This window comes from Eucalyptus grandis, chromosome 8 (genome assembly GCF_016545825.1).
Source record: "Eucalyptus grandis isolate ANBG69807.140 chromosome 8, ASM1654582v1, whole genome shotgun sequence".
NCBI classification, from domain to species: Eukaryota; Viridiplantae; Streptophyta; class Magnoliopsida; order Myrtales; family Myrtaceae; genus Eucalyptus; species Eucalyptus grandis.
Genome location: NC_052619.1, coordinates 23,338,887 through 23,362,196, shown reverse-complemented (window position 1 = coordinate 23,362,196; position 23,310 = coordinate 23,338,887). Strand labels below are relative to the sequence as shown.

Here is a 23,310-nt window from a genome sequence, read left to right as displayed (position 1 = left end):
CTATATCCATTTTTTGTATTAAAAAAATGAGGGAGGAAAAATTAGAACATATATAAGGAATTGAAAATTATTCTGAAAACATTTCATATTTTACTAATTTTCCACACCCACCTAAAATGTTCTTTCCCTCTCCAAGTTTCCAGTTCAAGTGAAAGAAATCGAAAACTCTCTGTATATTTGGTTGTGGATACAAACGTCAAATACTCGCCGCATCAACACCCTACGAAGCATTCCAATACTCGATACTCACACGTAACGGATGAGAAGATGGCATCAAATGCACAGGCCGATGGAGAACTCTTGCCTCCACCCGACCGCCTCGGTTCGCTCGCCAACTTCGACATCCTACCGGAAGTCCTCTTCCAAGAAATTTAAGTTACAGAACATGAGGCTTCTTATTTTCTCCGAGTTTCAAACGAAAGCTCTTGTTTGTCTTCGGTAAATTAGAAGATCCTTAAGATATCGTACAAATTACCTGTAATCAGTTCGCTGTTTTCATTGCAAACGTATACAGAAAGCTGGAAAGATCCTGTACCAATAAATCTAGTTATTCATCTATTTTTCTCGACAAATACACATCTTAAAATCTTAAGAGGTTAGATGACGACGGATTCCAGTTCAAGTAATGTCGTAGCAAAGAAATAGTCCCAACGGCCACCCCTGGCTTCATCTTCCCGCTCAAACTCACCTTTGTAGAACTTTTGCAGAATCTCCCTGCATTAACGCAAAAGCTTTTTCATGATACCCTTGAAGAGATTCATTCGCCTTTGTGAGCATTTCGCTGAGCACTTCTAAATAACAGGAATTATATCTAAAGCTCGATAAAACTATTCATCCTTGAATCTGCACAGTCAAATGATGAATTTCTAGACAGATTTGCACCTGCAAGTTGCGCATAACGCCTATCCAATATCTACTTGCTAAATAGAACCCGATTGCTACTTAAAAAGATTGATCACTCTTTCAGCCGTTTTATAGAGGAGATGCATTCCTATCAAGAGATAGAAAGATAAGGGCATGTTTGATAACCATTCTGTTCCCAGGAACAATTCTCCTCTACCCAGTCGCCGGTCCTTGGCGATTGCCGGCGATCAGCTAGAGGAGGAAGAAGAAGAGAAGGAAAAGAAGAACACGGCTTGATTCTAGACTTGTTCGTGGGAACAAAGAAGTAACTTTTTTCTATTTCTTGATTCTATTTCAAATCTAATTCTGGGAACAAATCTGTTCCCAGGAATGTGTTCCCGGAATAGAAAAATTAACTGACATTATCAAATAGATTTTTGTTTTTTTTTAGTTTTGGGGAACAAAAAAACAAAAATAGCCAAGAATTAGCCGGTTCCCAAACACACCCTAAGCTGCATCACAGCTCTTGAAGACTAGCACCAGGAGATTCATCTCTATACATCAGTAATCAAACAGCAAAATCATGCCCAGAAAGAGTGTGCTACTGGATTACATAATCATGCAATGAAAATGAATCGGATACTACCAATGAGGTAGAAACAGTACCTTCTAGAGACACGATACCAACAACTTGATTCATTGATTCTCGACCAAATGAATACTCATCCTATCCATGACTCCTCGGATCAACAACCTGATGTACCTTTCTTGCTTCAGCACTGGAATATTGTCCGACAACACGAGCATGAGGTATGGATGCTTCACCACGGGCCAGGGCATCCACATTCTCAAGCAGGTATTGCCTAGGAAGCCTGCCCACCACATTGCCCTCTTCATTCCCCTTTCTGTCAAGGAATGCAAAGTGCGGGATACCCTCAACTCCAAACTCATTGAGCTCTTGTTCCCACTTAGTGTTGTCAACGTTTAGCATAACAAAATTAACCTTGTCCCTGAACGAAGACAATTGTCATGTGAGTTGCCAGAAACTTCACAAATACAAGTTCGATTTATTGAAAATCGAAAGCTCAATCTTCGACTAAAGCTGAGTCTTTGCAATCTTTACAGGATATTCCCCTTCTCACTTTCTACTGAGAAAGATCTGGCTCAAATAATGACCTTATAAGTTGACAAATAAAGTAAAGTCTACAAATAAAAAAGTAAAGACGATTACTTGTACTGCTGCTCAACTTTGTAGATATCAGGAGCTAATTCTCGACAAACTTCGCACCAGTCAGCATAGAACTCCACCACAGTGGGCTTCCCATTGGCGAGAGCCTAGAAATCAAACATCAAAGAAATACGTCTATTAACATGATAGAGAAGCAGAATGAACATTATAATAGAAACTAAATCAGTAAGTTAACTTCATCATTTACCATAGAAAAGGCAGGCAAGCTATTTAAACTGACAGACTAGTAAATTATGACTATATTGGGTTCTCTTATAGAATACAAAACACATACAAATTGGCACTTGCAAAATACTGCAACCAGTATTTAGTACTGAAGTTGTTAACAAATTAGATTCATTGCAAGGCCTCTGCGTGCATACAGAAACATCTATATGATGATTTAAGCTTCCCCTTCTTCGTTCTTTTTTCAGAGAAAAGCATTAGTATGCATACCTCTTCATAAGGCAATGCAGCTACGGTGAGGTCTTTCAAAGAAACACCAAAATCCAACCGCGCAGATAAGAAAAGTCCAACTGCGGCTAGAGCAGAAACTACAGCTATTTGCTTATTAAAAGACTTGTTGGGTACATCTGGAAGCCCAACGTTTGGGGAGGGACTTGTGGATTGGTCAGCAGCACTGTCATTCTCTGAAGAAGGCTCAAGAACCAACTTTTCCTGCACAGCGCATACAAACGAGAGAAGTAGAATTTTAGCTGAACAGAACAGCTCAAAATGCCAACACGAGGATCAGAATAGATATCCCACATGGATATGAAAATGCAAGCTCAAATCTCTATCAATGGCAGTGCAAAGAACCGAAACACACACAAACACGCTCACACAGAGCACGAACATATGCAAATTGTCCCTGAAACTGTATCCAACTAAGTTCGTTGTCGGGAAACTCGAAGCTCGAATCAGACAAATCGAGCAGAAATTAGAACCGTCAAACAATTCTCCCGTCAAATTGCAACACGATCCCCGACAATCTAGAACGCACAGGGCACAGGATAATTCGACCGACTCCATGAGCAGCAAGAACCAATATAAGTGCGCGGAAAAGCGTACCGACGTGGAACTCTCGGTAGGATTCGGATTCGCCTCACACGCGACGATCCGAAGCCGGGGACTCCTGGCGCGAAATCGGACGGCGGATGGGGTCGCGACGAGCGACGAGGATCGAGGGGCTGCTTCGAAGTAGGGCCTGAACCGGTGGAGCGCGAGCGGGTTGGAAGCTACCCGCGACATGGAAGCTTTTGCCGCAACTGGGTCGTCCTCCTTGCGTCCAAAACTCGATCTTGATGGCGATAATGGCTAGCTTGCCGGACTCGGGAAGTGGGATTTTTCAGAGAAGGGTGATGAAGCAGAGCTTTGGAGAAGGCGACAAAGCCACGGGGCAGAGGGAGAGAAGTACGGGGAAAGATAAATTGAGTGCCGCCAGAAAAACAAGTGATTATCTTGACGCCACAGCTTAACCTTTGTCCGAAGCATTGAGACGAGTGGAGAGAGAGAGAGAGAGCGATGTCGTTGACCGTTCCTTTGTAATTTCATTCGTGATTGGAGGAAAACGTTTTGTATAAGGCCAGTTATAAAGCCTGGTGAAGGTGATGAGCTGCTGTGGGTGGGGAGTGGTTCAGGCAAAGTTACTCTTGATGGGGAATGTTTGTTTGGATTGCTAAAAGAAAAACGAAAGCATAGTTTTGTCACATGGTTGGCCAATGGGAGTGTTAGAACCGAACCCAACTCAATCGAAATTTCGTGCATTTTTTATTTGGTTTGATTCAATTTTCAGTTCGGATGATAGAAAAATAACCATTCTTTTCCCAGTTTATGTTATTTCGTTTTTAATTTGGTTAGGTTAACCGAGCCAAATATTGAAAAGCCTTTCCTAAAAGTTTAAATTTTTGGTTTTTTGTCATGGGGTTCAGTGACAATTCGACTGAGAATTGAAATTTGTAACGAGGATGAAGAATGATAAATTCAAAGGAAAAGAACTACAAGTAGTGGACATTGAATATATATTGATAAATTTAAAATACATGGAGAATTTGTTCTTGATGAGTGTCAATTCTTTTACAACTACACAATGCATTTTATAATCTACTAAACATGATTGCTCATAAGCAATTAACACTCAAAATGCAGTTACCATTGTAGTTCCACAATTTTAGGCTCCATGATACCTCATTTGTAAGTAGTTACAAATCTTTAAGTGCCACTAAGCTCAATTGTTAATTAACATCTTGTCTTCAATCAGCAGCTTTACTTTATCTCCTTTCTTCATTTCTCTGCATCCAACACTTGAGCCAAATCTCCTATAACACTGGCCAAATACTGGTTTTATCATCACATCAATATGTTTGTTGACCATCATCATCGTGCATTGATGGCTGATTGTTTGCATTCATCGATGAGTTCTATCATTGTCATTAACTGTATTGATCTCATCATTGAGCTCTAATTACAAGGACTATTGGCATCTTGATCTCGAGATATCTCACGCCACAACTATGCATGATTTTATTTAAAAGTTAGCCTAATAGCCCACGTTTTAGAGAAAATATTGGCTATACAAATTGTGCCAACGCAACAAATTGAAAACTTATCCATTGAGTGACAGGTGTCCATAAAAGGCTCACTTGTCAAATTTTTCCACCTCTTTACCCTTTCTCTCTTTCTCCCACAGCTTTCTCTGTTCTTTTTGCAGGCCACGGACGACCCTCTCCTCCTTAACCCCACCATCTCTTCCCTCCGGCCCTCTCCCTCACACAAGGCATGATAGCGTTATTCACTTGCCCTTTCGTTCACCTTAGCCCGACCTCTACATCTCCCCCACTGGCAATGGCACCACCATTGAAATTGTTTGTCGCCGCCGTAATACAAGCCCAAGTCCCCAGTGCACTCACAACCCCGAGCCCTTGCATCCTCAAGATCCTCTGTGCTTCGAGTCATTGCCTCCCTCAATAGCTTCCGACTCTAAAGCCCTCACTTGATCTAATGCTGGCAACCCTTACCCTAGCAATGAGAGTCGACTCTTGCCAAATTCCCTCATTAGATTCAGTGAGGTCAACCCTGGCTTATAGTCGGTCACTAGCCATGGCCAAGTACCACCGCAAGTCAAAAGGAAAAAAAAAGTGTGAGTTTGTGGGAGGAGAGAGACAAAAGAGAGAAAAATCCGACAAGTGAGCCCGTCGGAGAGACGCGTGTCACTCAATGAATGGGCTTCCAATTTATTGAGTTAGCACATCTTGTACCTAATATTTTCTCCACATTTTATCATCCATGGGACACTTACTATATAGTTGTTCAAGTGGAGGGCACGTAGAGAGAGACTCGAAGAAATAGATCATGAACCCTATGTTTGGTTTTGCAGGTTGTAGGAAAAAGAAGGGTGAAGAAAGCGAAGGAAGGGGAAAAAATGGACTAAATCTTTTAATTAACTCGTGTTGTTCGGACGTGCATTGAAGAAGAATGATATGGAGGGAGATAATGCGAGTAAAGTTTACTTAGATTCTACTTGTTTTGTCTAGATTTTAGGAAAACATAAGGGCCATAGTGGAAAAAGAAGCCACAGGTCCACTTCCCTTTATTAGTTCTTTTCAATTTGAGGGAAATAAAAGTGTGGGTCACACGAGCTCGTTGAGATCCATTTCCTTCCAGTTCCATCCTCCTTTTTTCCAACCAGACAAAAGCAATACTTCCCTAAATTTGCGGTTCCCTTCGCTTTCTCAAAAATAAATATTTTTATCCTTTGAAATAATTAATTAATAAAAATATTTATGTCTAAATATTTATGTGCCCTCATAAAATATTCCATCTAATTATTTGTTAGAAATATATATAATTATTTTTAAAAATATTTTCTAAGTTATTTATTTTTCTCAAAACAAATGCAGCTTTATTTTTTATTTTGTTGAATCTTCATCAATTGCTTAGACCCGTGAGGGGACTATGAACAATGACTTGCCAAATGTTCCATTTTTGTCACTACCAACACCACATGTACATTACTTTAGGAAACAAGCTACTAACATAAACATTGTATCATAACCAAAAATCAAAGCCATTATCATCGCTATTATTATACACTAATGAAGCTAAAATCAATCATATCCAACGCAACAGACTGAAATTTAGAAGCCGATAATGACACTCGAATTCTCTACGACCTCTGACCCTCCGGCCCCAAGATCCCGTTCACCACCGACGTCGCCACCAGCACCCCGACCGCCTCCGCCACGGCCACTGCCCCCGCCTGCGCCAACCCTCCGAAGCTCACCTCCTCCTCTATCTCCCTCTCGGCCGTCTCGATCCCCTTCTCCACCGCCACGACCCCCTTCTCGGCCGTCTTGATCCCCTTCTCCGCCGCCTCGAAGCCCTCTTTCACGATCTCCTCCGCCTCCTCCTCCGCCTTCCTGAGCTTCTTCCGCAGCCCGAAGAGCGGGATGTCCACTGCAGCCGAGGGTCGCGGCGCGACGGTCAGCGCCGTCGACGCCGTCAGGAGGAACGCCATCTGCCGCCGGCTGGCCTGGAGGGGGGCGGGGAGAGGGCGGGATTTGGCGTGGGGGGAGCGTTGTCCGCTGCGGACCTGGTGGACTGAGAGAGCCTGGACGAGCTGACGCTGCGGAAGCCATTGGAGGGCCGCTTGAGAGCTTAACTGGCGTATGGTGTGGGGAAGAACTGGCGACGGCTTGAGATTAGGAGAGGGAGACAAGAACGTGTGGTGGAGGTTCATTATTTCCCCAAGTGCTTCCATACTATTACCAACACACGTTGATCGCACGTCCACAAAATGGTGATGGCCAGGGATTTTTCTTTCTTTCTTTCTTTCTTTTATTTTTGACAACAAAATGCCAAAGGTAATGAAATAACTTAATTAAATCAATTTGACAAATTTTAGGATTTATTTACATTTTTGAAAATTTTAAAATTCAATTGCATTTTATGATAAGTTTTAAGAATTAACATTTTGAAAGTTTTAAAACTTATTGGGAAAATTAAATAAGGGCAAATGCATTATAAAAAGTGAAACTTTGTGTCTATAAAACTGAAATTGAAAAGAATAAGAAGGTGAATTTTGTGAATAAGGATGCAAAATGATCAAATTAATCTCAAGTCCAAAAATTTTTCGGCGATTAAAATCGAGGCAATTTTGTCATAAATTTATGATTGGAAAAAAATGGAAAATTCTAAATTAATTAAGTTTAAGTTATTCATTTAGATGTTTACGTTTTCTTTTCTTCTCCCTTGCTTTGCTCTTTAACCAAATCGCTGCCCAGTCATCTTTGCGGCTCGATTCTCGTCGCTCCTCGCCTTGCTCGACCGGTGGAGAATTTGGGTCTTCACAAACAAAAAAATAAGCATCTGGTTTTCTTCTTGTTTTTGAATTCGTGCCCCAACTAGCGAAGAATTTGGGTTTTCAGGCTTTATGGAGGATGGGTACAAGGAATGGGAGACCGTAGAAAACCTAGGATTTTTTTTTTTTTTCTGTTTTAGGATTTGTCAATTTTCTCTATTTTTTTTAACAAAATTGCCCAAACTCCGGTTCGGAAATGTCACATGCTTAAATATTTGGTGACCAACAAGCTTAGGTTCTTATTTAGAATTTATTCAACCACTTTGGGTCCTTATTTGAGATAATGGGTTCAACTTAGGTCTTTATCCAACACAAAGTTCATTTTCTTTATTTGAAAATTTAGTCAACTTTAGGTCCTTATTTGAAATTTTAAAACTTATTTATACTTTCCTAGTAAGTTTTAAGATTTTCTAAACACTTACTCTATATTTTAGGAGGAAAACCCCAAACTACTATTCATGTGATAAATTTACCCCCAAAATTAATTTTTTTTTACTATCAAGAACTCCAAACTAGTATACTTATAATAAATATATCATATGTTAGTCTCTGTTAAATTTTACTATCAAATTACTGAGTTGAATAACACATGACAACGGACAAATGTATTGATTTAAAATTTTACCCTCCATTTGTTATAAGTAATTTTTTGTGGTCATGACTTAATTTAACAAAGGGTAAATTTGTTGTACCGATTATAGATTTTTAGTGGTCAAAAAATTAATTTTCAGATAAATGATTCACACGTGTACCGATTCGGAGTTTTTTATGATAAAAAAAAAAATAGTTTGGATAAATTTGTCATAAACGTATTAGTTACGGGATTTTTATGATATTAACCCTAATATGAAATAGATTAATGTTTATAGGAGAATTCACTTAAAACTTTCATTTCTATTTTTTGTATTTAACTTTCATTTAGCATAGTCATAGGAAGCCTTTCCAAATATATTATTAATACTATTGAAATTCGAGTATAACTTTTTTTTATCATTTTATCAAAGCTTTAATGGAAAATTCTAAATAAAAACCTAAAGTATCATCATTTTTTTAAATAAGAATCTGAAACGGATATTATTTCAAATAGGGGCCTAAAGTGATTTTGTTTCAAATAAAATTCTGAAATAGTTATGTCAATGACTTTCTTATTAGTTAAGGGCATTTTCATCATTTACCTTAGTTGAATTTTTCTTTCTTTTTTTCCTTTTTTGGTTTTCTCTTTCTTCTTCATTGGTGGTTAGTCTCAAGCGATGGCCAACCATTGACAATACTCGAAGAGGACTAAGCAAGGGCTGCCCTTGTCGGCTACAAGCAAGGGACGACCTTGCCAAATTTGGGTGAGGGCCATCTCGCCAACAACTGTCGAGGGATGGCCTCACCCATGGCCGAGGAGGGTTGCCAGGCTCTCGTTGAAAAGAAAAAAAAAATATGAAAATGAAGACTATCTTTTGACAAACATATCATTGGATGAGATCAAACTTTTATTGGAAATTATTATGGCAACCTTAAATCTTTATTTGAAATCGACATTGTCACTTTTATTATTTAAAAAAATGATGATACTTTAAATCTTTATTTGAAACTTTTTCACGCTGTCATATATATATATATGTGTGTGTGTGTGTCTTCAACTCTCTCTCTCTCTCTCTCTTTGTGGAACAAATGAATATAATTAGAGAATAAAAAATAAAAACCAATATGAAGGCACTCATATCGAGATGCAAATCGGTTGTATCGTTAGTTTATTCATCCGTTATCTCTCAAGCTAGATCATAATACATAACCCTCTTATTGTGCACTGGACCCACATTGTACCATATGGACAGCGATGGATAAATCTCGGTGAGGTCGTCGAGATGACGTTAAGATCCAACGGCCGACAAAGAGAAAGGGAGTGATGTAGGGTTTGGGTGAAGTTGCAAATGGTGAAAGCAAATCTAGTCGTGGATGAGGGCAATGGAGATAGTGACGAGACAAGGAGAGGACGGTGATGAGCTGTGGAGGAGACGGTGGCGGCGATGGTGGTGAGGACGAGATAGGCAAAGATAGTGGCTGATCAAAAGAGTTGCGTGATGTGTATTTCATTCTATTTGGCAAATTATTTCGGAATCATTTCCAAATTTTGATTGGCCTATAACAATTTAAAACGGGTTGAAGACCACTATTTAACTCACAATTAGCAGGTCGGGTTGTAGAAGGGTTAGCTAAAATTTGAAGAATGAAATGTTATAGGGTTTAGAGCTGCAAAATTTAACTAGAAATGGACTTCTAATGGGTTTCGACAATATTCACCTCCAACCATGTTGACATTTAAAAGTGTGGCTGACGACGAGATTAGACGCCCCAAATGCGCCAACGCCACCTTTAGAAGCCGTGAGGTCGTAATTATATGGAAAAAAAAAGTGTTCCTATTCATTTTATTTATTTAATTATTTTTGTCGATTTTTTAGATAAGATTTCGAATGGAAAAATATTCCATATTTAACAATTATGTTTGTATTGCCTATATCAATTTTGAGATGGTCTATTTTGTGAAATTACCGATTGTAGACATCCAAGTTGTGCAATGGATGATTGTAAATCATCCACGCATCCTAAAATTGCAGACCACGTAAAATTTGTCACCGGCAGCACAAGTGCTTTTGATGTTGACCAATGGTTTCGAATAAGAGAAGAAGTTTTGTCATTCACACTCTTCAAATTCTTATTTATTTCCGAAATTTGCCCGATATCTATTATCCTTTTGAGAAATATATAATTATTAATTAATAGGAAATTTGACCCAACTTGACCTTTTTATTTCTCCTTCATATTAGATTCAATTGTTATGATTATTAGCCCGCTAGAGAACTTGAAATTTTGTCATAGTTTGGGCCCGAAGGGCAAGTCCTTATCACTTCTATTTTACATTCTAGTGTAGTATGGAAAATCTTTCATCTTATTTGTCTGTCGAAATCAGTAGCTTTAACATAAATATGCACAATACGACTTGATCATATGTTTTCGTTTCTTATTCACGACTCAATCTTATGTTAAATGAGAGATAGCTATTAAAAAAGTGGTGCTTTTGTGCCAAATTGTAATATTATCTTTAAGTCCTATTAGCGAAAAATATATGATTTAAAAAATATTTTCTTAAAAAAAATCGTACACATTACTTGAAACAACTAGTCGACAAAAAATATTTTCATTATTGACAATAATTAATATTTGAATCTTTTTGTTGACAATAAAATTATTATTCATTTATTCATTTTTGTGAGCAATTATTTTTAGAAAAAACATTTTTAAAATTATTTATTTTCTGTGAAATAAAGAAAGCATTAATCCTATGCTTCAACGGGTTGAATTTTGAGGAAAAGGAATTAGATTGTAGAGGATCAGGACAAATTAATGCAAGTTGTAAAAGCACGAGGATTGAAATGAAAAAAAAATTGGGGCCAAACACAAAGTGTGAGTTTTTTTTTCTTTTTGTTTTAGGGATAATACGAATGATCTCTCAACTTTGACTCAATATGTAATATAGTCTACAACCTATTAATTTATTCAATGTAATTAATGAACTTTAGCTAGGAAAGTATAAAAAAAGTTAGTATTTATGCTAATTCAATTATAAACATTTCAATCAACTCATTATTCATAACATTAGTATCAATTAAATCCATCCAACCTATTTAAGTCAGAAATAACTGGCATGGACATTAATCATTCTACGTGGTTGATGTGAATAAAATTTACAATTTACAATTTTCCTTTCATTATGGCCGACAAGGGTGAGGCCTCCTAGGCCATCACTCGGGTACTAGGTATCTTTGTTTCCTAACTTGGTTCCTCGATTCACCAAGTCCGTACCATTCCCTACTGACCAGCTCCTCTTCCCGATCCCTGGAAACCCTAACTTACAAGTTACAAAGCGGTACAGCCCCCTTCCTTGGAACACAATCCCACCTCCCCCCCGGTAGCTTTCGTCGTCTTCCACGTTATCATTCCTTAGTTCGACCTGGCAGCCTCTAGCAAAGGGCCGCCTCGCTGGATATGAATAGGGCTTGACTCTCGTGACTTAGGCAATGATTAGTCTTGTTGGTGCCCGACCTCATGGAAGCCAAACACACAAAATAGAAAAAAAGAGTAAAAAAAATATAAAATAAAAAATGCTAATCCCAGCATCAATTATGTTATGGAGGATAATTAACATCTACATAAGTAATTTATGAGTTAAATTAGCTTGATGGACTTAATTTGTAACAATACAAATATAATTAGGACTAAATTATTCAAATTAAAAGGTTTAAGACTTATCAATATAATACGTTTAGGATCTTTTAGATAATTTTTTTGTAACTTTATAAATCAACGTACAATATGATCTCTGCATTTTTAATTAATTAATATGATCCCTAGACCTTTCATACATATTTAATGTATTCATATGAAAATGTTCATCATTGTCTCTAAACATGAAATAAGGAAGTAAAATATTGAACATTTTTTTCTATAGTCTAGGAACCAAAATGAACATTATTAAATGTCCATAAATCACATTACACAAATTAAGAAGTTTAAGAATAACATTATATATTGGACTAAAGTTCATATATCATATCGAGTAAATTGAAAATTTAAGGACGACGTGGCACGTGGTGCCGAAGTGTAGGGACATTTGTGTAATTACATTTATTTTCGGGAAAACGGAATCATCGTGATGCCCCAACATTTCAACGAATTTGCGCCGGAAAGGGGTTTTAGAAGAGGGGGAGGGGGCAGGGGGCGCTCATAAGTTGAGAACCGAAACCCCCAAAAAATCCATAGAAATTTGGGAACCCCCTTTCTCTTTCATCTCTTCCTCACCAAAATCAAGAGAGAGAGAGAGAGAAGCGTCAGCAATGGTCGAAGAAGGAGCGGCCTCCAGCAAATCGGAGACCCTCCCGCCGCCCTCCTCCCACCAGGCCTCCGACGAGGCCACCGTCGAGGGGTCCAACAACCCCCTCCTCGGCGGCGGCGGCACGGCGGACTCCGCTTGCAACAGCAACAGCAGCTACAACAAGCCCGAGAGCAGCTCCGTCCTCACCTCCGACGGCGACGGCGGCGGCGGCGGCTGCGGCGGCGACGGCGACGGCGGCGGGGGAGGAGAAGGGGGAGGGGGAGACAGGTCGCTAGGGTTCGCGGACGAGCTGATGGAGGGCGGGTCCCGAGCTCTCAAGGATGGCAACTACGTCGAGGCCACCGAGTGCTTCAGCCGTGCCCTAGAGATCAGGTTCGCTTTTTTTTTTTCTCCATTTTTTTGGCGCATTTTTCGTGGCTTTTTTGCTTGGTAGCTGCTCGTGTTCTGTCATTTGGGTTTTCTGTGTTTCGATTCACTTCGCTCCGTAATGCTGGTCGAGCACTGCTGCTTTGTAGGCGATTTGGCGAGTATTGATGTATGTTCTCGTTAGCTAGAGCTGCTGTTCTGTTCTGAAACCCAGGCCGAAAGGCTTTTCTTTTGTGTGGTTTTTATTTCCTTTTCTGTTACTCTTTACGTTTATGTAGATGTTCAGGAACTGAATTTGGGCATGCCCTTTATCGTCTAGTCGTAGAAGTAGTTCGGTGAAGATTTGGTTTGTATGCACCGTTCGCCCCGTCTTTGGATTTGCGCATCGGCTTGTATTGTCTCGTGAATTATGGATGATTATGGATGCGGACCTTTGGGCCCTATCTAGAATGGTAGCTACTTTTAGAATTTCTCTCTGCTATGTGAAGGTGCGGTGTATAGTGTTTGACTTCTGCCTTGATTATATGGACTCGGGACAAAAGAATGGGAGACCTAATTGTAATGTGTAGCACAAGTAACTGCCTTTGGTGACTTGTGTAGCGTTCGATCTATTTAAAACTTGTGAGTATGGGTCACTCTGATCACGATGATTGTATACCTGTCAATGTGTATCTCTTTTGGCATCGAGGATTGACTATATCTTCAGTTTTGGGGGCCTGTAGCTTGTTGATTCATTGCTTCATCTTTTTGTTTTCTGCCCTTCATGTGAATACTCTGTCATCAACTTTTTATGAAAAAAATTAGGGTGGCGCATCATGGAGAACTCGCCCTGGAGTGCGTCAGTTCATACTACAAGTATGGATGTGCGCTTCTATATAAGGCTCAAGAGGAGGCCGATCCATTGGGTGCTGTGCCCAAAAAGGACGCCCAAAGTCAAATATCTGGTAAAGATGGAGAAAGAAGTAACTTACGTGGTGAATCTTCTGTAGCTTCTGTTTCTAGTAATATTGATCAGGATGGAAGTTCACATCATCAGGATGGAGCAACAGATGATGGTACGTGCCATGTGTCTTGCTCATGAATTATCATTTTCCAAGCATCATTTACCTAAGGAATCTTTAGACTAGGGTAGTTTCACAAAGCATCACGTCTCTTCAGCAGCATCTATGAATGAAAAATCAGTAGCTCTCTCAGGCAGTTGGATGTTCATCAGGAATAATAGTACTATTGGATTATGATACCTTGTTTTTTGTGCTAATCAATGATGGATCATTGGAAATATCTTGCTTGTTGGGTTACATGCCTAATTAATGTTTAGAGCTTCCCATAGGAAAATATCTGTGGTTCAAGCAAGTGAATGCAGGGTTTTATGGTTACTTTGTCAGAAAAGGTCAAGTGGAAAACCTGAGTGTTGCAGCTTTGCAGATCTTCCTTTAAAACTTACAACATGGCCCTGAGTGCAAGCTAGATCATGCTCAGTGTATTGTTAACCATTATTCCAATACTCGGTACTCATGATGGGTGCCTACTGGAGTCCTTGCACTCGTAGTGTGATAAATTTTATCCTCTGCTAGGAGCATAACTATCATGAAAAGCATCTGATATTTGTGGTTTATCTTCTTAAAGGATGAACCGGTATATTTTTCAACCAAGACATCTTTAGGCAGTTTATGATGTTTGGAAAGTTATTTGTTAGATAAGGACTCTGGCGCTATCATTGGCCTAGTAGGAAAAAAATCTTGAAAAAGATGATTGTGTTCTAACTTTCCTCCTGGAATACAGGAGGCAAATGATATGAATTGTTTTTCAGGCCTGCCTTGCCAGTACTTTGCATTTATTAAGAAAATTTTGAAAATTTTTCTTTGCGTTGATCATATCGCGTGACGACACCTGGAGAAAGCAGCCAATAAGAAGGGAGATTTTTGAAACTTAAAAGCTGGTTGAATGTGTGTCGGGTGAGCGATATGATTGGCTGGTGATTCAGTGTTAGCCTTGTAATCGATTCATAATATCTTTATGCCAGCCATGCTGGTGGTGTATTCCTCAATAAATACTTTGAAGCATGTCTTATCTGCTAGATCTGTTCTTGACCTTGTCCTCTGAAGTTAGGCACGATCCTTATTTTGCCGAATAAATAGGGAGACTGCACTTCCTTTTCTTCAGAGTGCGTGATATTGGTTATTTTCTGCACGCACTCAACAGTAGAGAGGCAGTCATCACTGAAAATCAGTAGGTGTCATTTGGGCTTTTATCTCATACTGTTCAGATGAGTAATTTGATGGAAGTTGTGCTGGCTGAACAGGATATATGAAGGAGGTGTAGTGGGACACTGTAACATTTATCGGTTGTGCTTTTCCTTAGGATGATAAGACAGAATGAGAAGCATTTCTTTCTATTCCTACTGATTTCCAGATATGGTTAAGGCCCACCATTCATGTTGCCCATATAATAGGTTCTGGAGGGAAGGACCAAGAAGAAGATGATGATGAGGATTCTGATGCTGAGGATCTGGCTGAAGCAGATGAAGATGAGTCTGATCTGGACTTGGCATGGAAGATGCTGGATATTGCAAGGGCAATCCTTGAAAAACATTCTGTTGAAACAGTTGAGAAGGTGGACATATTGTCAGCTCTGGCAGAAGTTGCATTGGAAAGAGGTGGGTCATGTTTTATTTTTGGTTGTGTAATTTGCTATTAATATAAACAAGGTGATTGACTATCGTCATCGCTTCTGGCTACCATGCAGAGGACATTGAAACTTCTCTCAGTGACTATCAAAAAGCTCTGTCCATGTTGGAGAAACTGGTTGAACCAGATAGTCGACAGATAGCAGAACTGTATCCTACTTTAGATTATTGTGCTAAGCATGGAAGTTTTTTCATAATGTTTCTACTTTTTTGTCAGTTATTTCTGAATTCAGAATGTCAGCTGTTAACGATTGAGCCTTTATCGGCAATTTCTTAACCTTATGATGTTAGAAACTTTCGGATATGCTTGTGTTTGGAGATTGGCTCTAAGACGGGTGAAGCCATTCCGTACTGCCAGAAGGCAATATCTATCTGCAAATCGCGGGTTCGTCGTCTTATGGATGAAGTGAAGGTTTCTTCTGAATCAGCAGTATCAGCTGTTGCTTCATCAGATGGAGATGTCAACCCATCATCCAGTGATTCACCTTCAGATAAGGCTTCAGCTGATAAGGAAGCTGAGATTAAAACATTAAATGGCCTCTCAAGTGAGCTGGAAAAGAAGGCAAGCTTATTTATTTATTTATTTATTTATTTTAGGAATTTCATATATTAAATTCTTTTTTCCTGTATTGTGGTGTAAAGTATGCTTCTTGACTTGCAGTTGGAAGATCTGCAACAGCTCGCTGCAAATCCGATGTCAATTCTCACTGAAATTCTTGGAATGGCATCTGCCAAGGCGAAGGAGATTGAGAAGAGAGGCGTCCTCAGCTGCTATGAGCTCTTCTCGTATAGGAACAGTCAACAGCAATGGGGATTTTGACTCCCCGACAGCATCCACTGCTCACACGAACGGTGCTGCTGGAGTCACTCATCTTGGTGTGGTTGGAAGAGGTGTCAAGCGAGTGTCAATGACAGCACAGTCTGGCCCAACAAAGAAACCTGCAGTTGATTCGTCCGAGGAGAAACGAGATAGTAATGATTCCTGAAGTTGTTTGATTCCCAATGTGACATAGTCCATGCTCAACCCTGCATAGCCTAGCATATATCTGGAGGTTCTATTACGGGATGCTTATTATAAATTGTGAACCTTGGTTAACTACTGTACTTCATACTTAATTGACTGCATCTAGGTTCTGTCTGTTGTTAGGATCCTTGTTTTTTTACAACTCACATATTGGAGTCATTTGGATATTTCGAAGGAAATTCATGCGGTAAGGCAATTGTCCCATGAAATCAGTTTTCCAACTTCATGATCAGATAACACCCCTGGAAGGTATTTGAGTGGCATTTAATTTCCTCTGGTATATTTCGAGTTTGTTCATGTCTATTTCAGTTGTTTGGTTGTTTAACGGTAGTGGCCTGTGCGTGCTGGGTCAGGAGGGAGGGTGTGGTTGGTATTGATTATTGTTTAGTGAAAGCATGAAGCCTAGTGTCCTGCCAGATGGGTTTCTCCTTTTTGCTTTACTCAGAATGCTAGACGATATATAATCTGCTATGCTTTGTGTTGACACCTAAATTTTTAGGGTTAATTTTTGCTATAAAATAAAAAAATCACATGGCATATAGTTTAGGGAAATTTTATTTTTGTGTTATATTGCATTAGGATTTTCACATATTTGGGTAATATACACTGCGAGGTGTATTTCGTGCAAAAGGGAATTTTTTGGATAGAATATGTGAAAAATACAAAAGAAATATCACATGTAGTGCAATGATATATTCAGAAAATTATGCACGAGTGAAATTGGAAATAAAATTTGCTTCAAAGATCTAAAATTTTCCCCTATAAAAGGCGTTGCACACGTACGGACAAAAGGGGGATTTTCGAAATTTTGAAGAGCAATTACGTGAGGAGTTCTTGGGGTCTGGTGAGCGGGGATTCGAAAGAAAAATCAAGAAAAAATTGCTTTCTTCCGTTTGTCTTTGGTTTGTCTTGAAGAGAAAAAAAGTCAGAAAAAAAAGAAAAGAAAAGTCATGTCTGCAGAAGGGAAACAGTAGAGAGAGAGTACAGAGACAAGGAGTGACGTGAGAGAAAAAAAAAAAAAAGAAAAGGGGACGCCACTGTTCATCTTCCTCGCCGGGTTGCCCACCTGCCGCCGCCGGCGCGTGCCAACGTCGTCGACAGCGCAAGCACCGCCTCCACCGGCTACCTCCGCATCTCCGCGCGGCCGCACCACCACGATCCGCCTCCACCGCGTCGTCGGCCCCGTGAGCGGCGCCTTGCCACCGACACACGATGCAGGAGTCCCGCCGCCCCGCCGCGGCAGACCCGAAGCGGCCGTCGTTCGTCCCACCTCGCCGCGGCAGATCCGCGATCCAGACGTCCGGATCTCTCCACCTGCAGGTCCGAAGCTCCGGTGCCACATTAAGAAGGGCCATGGCTCAGAAAATTGATGCAGCTCAGTTGGAGGAACATTTATCTTATCGCCATGGATCTGGCAACGATGACAACTCCGTACATGCTTGATGCAGTCACTTTCTAGTGTGAGCCAATAGTAGCCTAATCTCATAATCTTCTTGGCCATCATGTGCCCATTCATATGAGGACCACATATTCCTTCGTGCACTTCTTGCATGATTTGAGTGGCTTTGGTTGCATCCACACACCGTAACAAAACTGAATCATAGGATCTCTTGTACAAATTCTCACCACTGACGAAGAATTTTGAGGCCATCTTCGTGATGTACTTCCTATCAGAAGGAGTGCTTCCTTTGGGAAATTCCTGCCTTTTAATGTAGTTCATGATATCGTAATACCACGGTTTTCCATCAGGTTCTTCCGTTATAATCATACTGATGGCGAAGCCGGCAACACCTCTATCTTCAAAGGCTCAACCTCTAACCCATCGGTGACTTGTAACATAGATGACAAAGTCGCGAGTGCATCCATAAATTGATTATGAGACCTTGGCAAGTATTCAAATGAAATTTCTTCAAACTCCTTTACCAGATCTTCTAAGTACTTGTGGTACGGGAGCAACTTGCATCCTTGGTCTTCCACTCACCTACGTACGTAATATGATCGGTGCCGAATCTCCAAATACCATTAACTTGGCCACACCCATCTCGATTGCGGCTTGAAGTCCGGGATGCAAGCCTCATACTCGGCCACATTGTTAGTGCATGGGAATATCAATTTTGCAGCTACCGGATAGTGCTGTCCATGCAGGGGATATCGAACTGCGATGCAGAACCAGACAAGTTTACGCTCCATCAAAGAACATCTTCCATGAGTCTTCATTTACACTCAAGACACGGTCATCAAAGGAAACCATCATCGTGATTAGAAACTTCTGAATTTCCGGCCAATAGATCGGCGATCACTCGACCCTTAACCGACTTTTGTGGCATGTATTGCACATCAAATTCCGAAATCAAAATTTGCCATTTGGCCAACTTACCCACCAAAGCTGGCCGATCAAGTAAGAACTTGATGGGGTCATTCTTAGTCACGAGGAATGTCGGTAATGCGGTGTGTATTGTCGCAATCTATGCAATACCCACCCAATGCCGCACAAGTCTTTTCAACATCAGAATATTTTAGCTACGATACGGTGAACTTCTTACTCGAGATAATAAATGGCTCGTTCTTTTTATCCACAGGACTTTCTGAGCCAACATTGCACCCAATGACTCACTATGAACGGTGAGGTAGAGAATCAAGGGTGCCCGGTGATGGTGGGACAAGAACGGTGGATTCATCGAATAGTGCTTTAACTTGTTGAACGCTTCTCGACACTCATCATCCCGTTGACTCGCGCATTCTTCTTTAGGAGCTTGAAGAATGGCTTGGCGGTTTCGAGTTGGGCAATGAACCGGGCTATGTAATTCGTCTTCCCGGGAGGCTCCGAACTTCTTTCACTTGTTGATGGAGGTTGCAATTCGCATATGGCCTTAGCCTTGGATGGGTCAATCTCAATCCCCTTACGCTTACAATGAATCCGAGTAATTTACCGGATGTTGCCCCGAACACGCATTTAGTGGGATTTAGCCGAAGCTTGAATTCACGGAGTCGATCAAACAACTTCTTCGGGGTTTCTACATGGCTTCTTCCGGGCCGAGTCTTTGCAATCATATCATCAACATAGACTTCAATCTCTGATGCATCATATCATGGAATAGTGTTACCATGGCTCGTTGGTAAGTTGCCCCCGCATTTTTGAGTCCGAAGGGCATGACCTTGTAATGAAAGGTCCCCACGGGGTGATAAATGCGATCTTCTCCTTGTCTTCCTCCTTCATCCTTATCGATTGTATCAGGAAAACCCATCCATAAATGAGAATAGTTCAAATCCGGCGGTACTATCCACGAGGACATCTATGTGAGGCGGCGGGAAATCATCTTTTGGGCTAGCCTTGTTCGGATCTCGATAGTCGACGCAAACTCGAACTCGACCATCCTTCTTCATCACCGGCACGATATTAGCCACCCATTCGGGGTATTGTGAGACTTCAATGAATCCCACCTTGAAGCTTCATCACCTCTTCCTCTATCTTCTTTGAGAGCTCGGGCTTAGTTCTCCGGAGCCTTTGCTTCTTAGGTGGTACGTCCCGGATTAGTAGGCAAGCAATGCTCGACGATTGATGGGTCTAAACCAGGCATGTCGGCATAGGTCCATGCAAAGACATCCTGGTATTCCTTTAGTAGCCGAGTTAGGCGCTCGGCCTCGTCTTCGGGAAGATTTGCCCCAATTTTAATTTCTTTGACTTCTTCGGTGTCACCTAAATTAATAGTGACGATCTGCTCGGATGTGAGAGCCTTGGCTTTTTCATGTTGCTCCCAGCTTCGCTGCACCTCAATGGAATCTTCATTCAAGTCATCGAGGTCGTCAATGTCAGCATTTGTTGCATTGGGCTGGGCCATTTCCATACTTTTGTATGCCGTAAGATTGCTCTGAGACATGAAGTAAATAAATTAGAAAGACGAGACAAAGTAATCTATGCTTTTGTTTTTATGTTTTTGTTGTTTTTTTTTTTGTTGTTTTTTTTGAAATTTTGGCAAAAACATTTTTTTTTTAAAACATTTTAACATGAGAAAGCATGATGGAGCCCAGGCCTCAGAATTCTCCTTGGATTTTCTTTTTCTTTTATCGGCTGGATATCATCACCGGGCTGGTTTGGTGTACCTCATCATGCCCTCAAAATAAAACTTGTAATTTTATTGATATTCATCAATCAATTACATTTATTGAATGGAAATGCAATTTTCAAGCCCTAAAAAGAAAGCGAAAAGGAAGAAATCAAAAACAAGCCCTAGAAAGCGATAAAAATTCCCGCGCAGGGGAATGTAAGAAAGCAGTAAATGAGTTACTCTTGTGGGCTAGAGCCCATCTTCTCCTGAGGTCCTTCGTCAATGGCCCCTATGAAGACATCATCGAAGAGACTAGAGATTCCTTCCAATGCATTTTCGGGGTTTTCGATCTCCGGGGTGTCGGATCATCCATGCCACCCCATCCATCAGGGACAATGTCGCGGGGATCAATATAGAAACCGGGAGGAGCCGAATACTTCACCGGATAGTCGAATTTTCCGCTTGGCTGCCCCGGGGTATCTATTACTTCTGCTTCATCCTGCATCATTACGGGAGGACCGGGGGAATGTCTCGCGAATGTTTGGGAGTATTGGGTTTTGCCTTTCTTGCACATGTGGTCGGGTGGCGGGTTTCGCCTTTCTGTCTTCGTCCTCCCGAACTTTCCCCAACTCTTCGATGGTACCCTAATCCCGGCACGGGACCTCGAGGGGCTTCAATGGGGTTTCGAATCCCGACCATTTCTTCCAAGGCCCTTTGCCGGGAATAAAACCATTCCCAACCATCATCCTTCCTACCATTAGAGTAGCATTTGAAACTTCGGGAGTTGGTGGTGGTGAGTCTCGAGAAGCATGAATAGTGGATACCAACTCAAATGAGTGGTAGCTCGATTCGAACTCAAAGTCGGCTCTACATAGGGGATAGCTTGTCTCATGATAAATTCGGTGATCTTCTTCGCCATAGACGGTGACTAGCTTCCCTTTGATTACGAATTTCACAGGCTTGATGTAGACTTGATGGTACCGCGGAGTATGAATCCGGGGACGACCCGGCGGGAAATTAAAAGCGTAGGGATATCCATTACCCGGAAAGGAACATTGAAAACCACCGGCCCTATTTGCACATCGAGGTGAATCTCCCCAAGCACCTCCTTCTTTGTACCATCAAAAGCTCGGACGAAGTCTTTGCGGCATGTATCTGGACGGAGTCCACCTTAAGGCGATGAAGAGTGGCCGGTGGACATATGTTTAGGGCGGACCCATTATCAATGAGTACTCGAGACACATGAGAAGCCTTATGCTTGACGGATACATAGAGTGCCTTGTTATGCCCCTACCCTCAAGAGGGAATTCCTCATCGAAAAAGGCAATCATGTCCTTAAGAAGGATCGATCCCACAAAGTCTTCCAACTTGTGCCTCGACCGTTTGGTACACGAATTTCACTTAACACCTTCATTAGAGACTTTTGATGCACGGGGGATGTAGCGGGAGTTCAAGCAAAGAAATGCAGGCGGGCATCTTTCGTAATGAATCTTGTTCGACCACCTTGTACTCGCTTGCTTTGATCACGGCCGAAACTCCTTAACCTCTTCATCGGTGACGGGTTTTGCGGGTTGAGTATTAGTTTGAGAATAAGTCCGACCAGACCTTGTAACGAGGTCAACATCTAGGTCATAGGACCAAGGGACCGCCTTATTGTTGACATATTCATACGGTTGAGGCATTTCAATCATTATCTCATCGTCGGATGCATCTTCAAGTGGGGGCATGTCCACGAGTGAAGGATCAACTTCCTCTTTATCGGCATTGAGCGCCGCTTGCTCCTCCTCCCAATCAATAATGATGGGGGAAATAGTGGAAACTATAGAGTTATGGTCGGCATAAACGATGATTCCGTCATCCACCATCCTGGTGACTCTTTCCTTCATCGGTGAAAGAGGAACATCCTCTGATCTGGATAATATCCAGCTCTTACCAAGCCATTGTAAGCATCTGCCACATGTACCTTCGAGTTCTTGATTCGACCAACTTCGGGCTCTAGGATAGCATTGACCGTACCTTCATGCTCCGTGCGGATTTTCTTGACGTTTGGTGAGCGATGAAAAATGAAAAGGCCTTTGTGTCCAAGAGGTTTTGGATCTTGTGTTTCAAGGTGAAACATTCATCAGTTGAATGTCCCAATTCACCGCTATGATAGTCGCACTTCTTCGTCGAGTCGTAACTACGAATGCTTTCGCGGTTAGGGCGCTTTGGTTCGCTAGTAAGCAATCCTTTCTTTCTTAGAATTGCCAACACTTGGGATGGAGATCCGGGGAGAGGAGAGAAGCGCCTTCTTGCTTGGGCAAATGATTGACGGCCGGTAGCTTGCATTGCTTTGGATTCATCTGGATAGCCGGGTGCGATTGGCATTTTCTGGCTATAAGCCATATTTACGTCTACGGCGGTCTCCTTCTCTTTCTTGGCGGAGAATCTTCTACTCGATGGTTCGGTAAACCATCCTTCCCTTATTCCCATCTCGATTTGTTCCCCCACGAAATAAGCTGATTGAAGCTTTCAACGTACGTCTTTGGCCATCCGAATACGAAACTCGGATGGGAGAGTTTTGATAAATAACTTCATCGGCTCCTTGTCGGTAGGCTCGGGGTGATTTGAGCTGCAGTTTCGCCATCTCACGGCATACTCTTTGAATGACTCGCTCCTCTTTTTCTCCATCCTCTCGAGATCCTCTCGGGAAGGTGCAATATCCATGTTGAACTTGTATTGTTTGAGAAATGCGTCAGCCACTTCATTCCGGAGTGTCGAGTAGGTTCACATTCTTCATGACATACCAATTTAGTGCGAGGCCCGAGTCAAACTTGCATGGAATGATTGGATCATGAGAGGCTCGTTTTTGACATATTGAGCCATACGCACATGGT

General features: G+C 41.3%; 3 protein-coding genes across 4 annotated transcripts; 1 reads left to right on the top strand and 2 right to left on the bottom strand.

Annotated features, from left to right (window-relative positions):
- Positions 1 to 409: 409 nt before the first annotated feature.
- On the bottom strand, positions 410 to 3,530 carry LOC104457231 (thioredoxin-like protein HCF164, chloroplastic). Of its 2 annotated transcripts, XR_727476.3 has the most exons (5): positions 3,143 to 3,529; positions 2,528 to 2,749; positions 2,075 to 2,178; positions 1,510 to 1,853; positions 410 to 714 (listed from the first exon to the last, which is right to left on the bottom strand). XR_727476.3 is itself a non-coding variant. In XM_010072168.3 (4 exons), exons 1-4 carry the CDS (start codon positions 3,320 to 3,322, stop codon positions 1,571 to 1,573), a joined length of 789 nt encoding a protein of 262 aa, XP_010070470.1. In that variant the 5' UTR covers positions 3,323 to 3,530; the 3' UTR covers positions 1,164 to 1,570. The 2 variants fall into 2 exon arrangements, 1 of the variants encoding a protein (XP_010070470.1); XM_010072168.3 differs by lacking the exon at positions 410 to 714 and having other exon boundaries at positions 1,164 to 1,853; positions 3,143 to 3,530.
- A 2,503-nt stretch (positions 3,531 to 6,033) lies between these two features.
- LOC104457230 lies at positions 6,034 to 6,826 on the bottom strand. The gene has a single exon (XM_010072167.3). It carries the CDS (start codon positions 6,807 to 6,809, stop codon positions 6,237 to 6,239), a length of 573 nt encoding a protein of 190 aa, XP_010070469.2. The 5' UTR covers positions 6,810 to 6,826; the 3' UTR covers positions 6,034 to 6,236.
- A 5,364-nt stretch (positions 6,827 to 12,190) lies between these two features.
- Positions 12,191 to 16,651, top strand: LOC104457229 (NASP-related protein sim3). The gene is given in 7 exon segments (XM_010072166.3): positions 12,191 to 12,684; positions 13,483 to 13,733; positions 15,131 to 15,334; positions 15,424 to 15,514; positions 15,656 to 15,926; positions 16,026 to 16,117; positions 16,119 to 16,651. Coding segments are annotated over 7 exon segments (1,512 nt in total). The 5' UTR covers positions 12,191 to 12,313; the 3' UTR covers positions 16,351 to 16,651.
- Positions 16,652 to 23,310: the final 6,659 nt, after the last annotated feature.

Coding starts and splice junctions, on each gene's coding strand:
- LOC104457231 (XM_010072168.3), bottom strand. CDS start 3,322: ATGTCGCGGGTAGCTTCCAACCCGCTCGCGCTCCACCGGTTCAGGCCC. Junction 2,179..2,527: donor CTGCATTGCCTTATGAAGAG/GTATGCATACTA, acceptor TTTGATTTCTAG/GCTCTCGCCAATGGGAAGCC. Junction 1,854..2,074: donor AAAGTTGAGCAGCAGTACAA/GTAATCGTCTTT, acceptor GTCTTCGTTCAG/GGACAAGGTTAATTTTGTTA.
- LOC104457230 (XM_010072167.3), bottom strand. CDS start 6,809: ATGAACCTCCACCACACGTTCTTGTCTCCCTCTCCTAATCTCAAGCCG.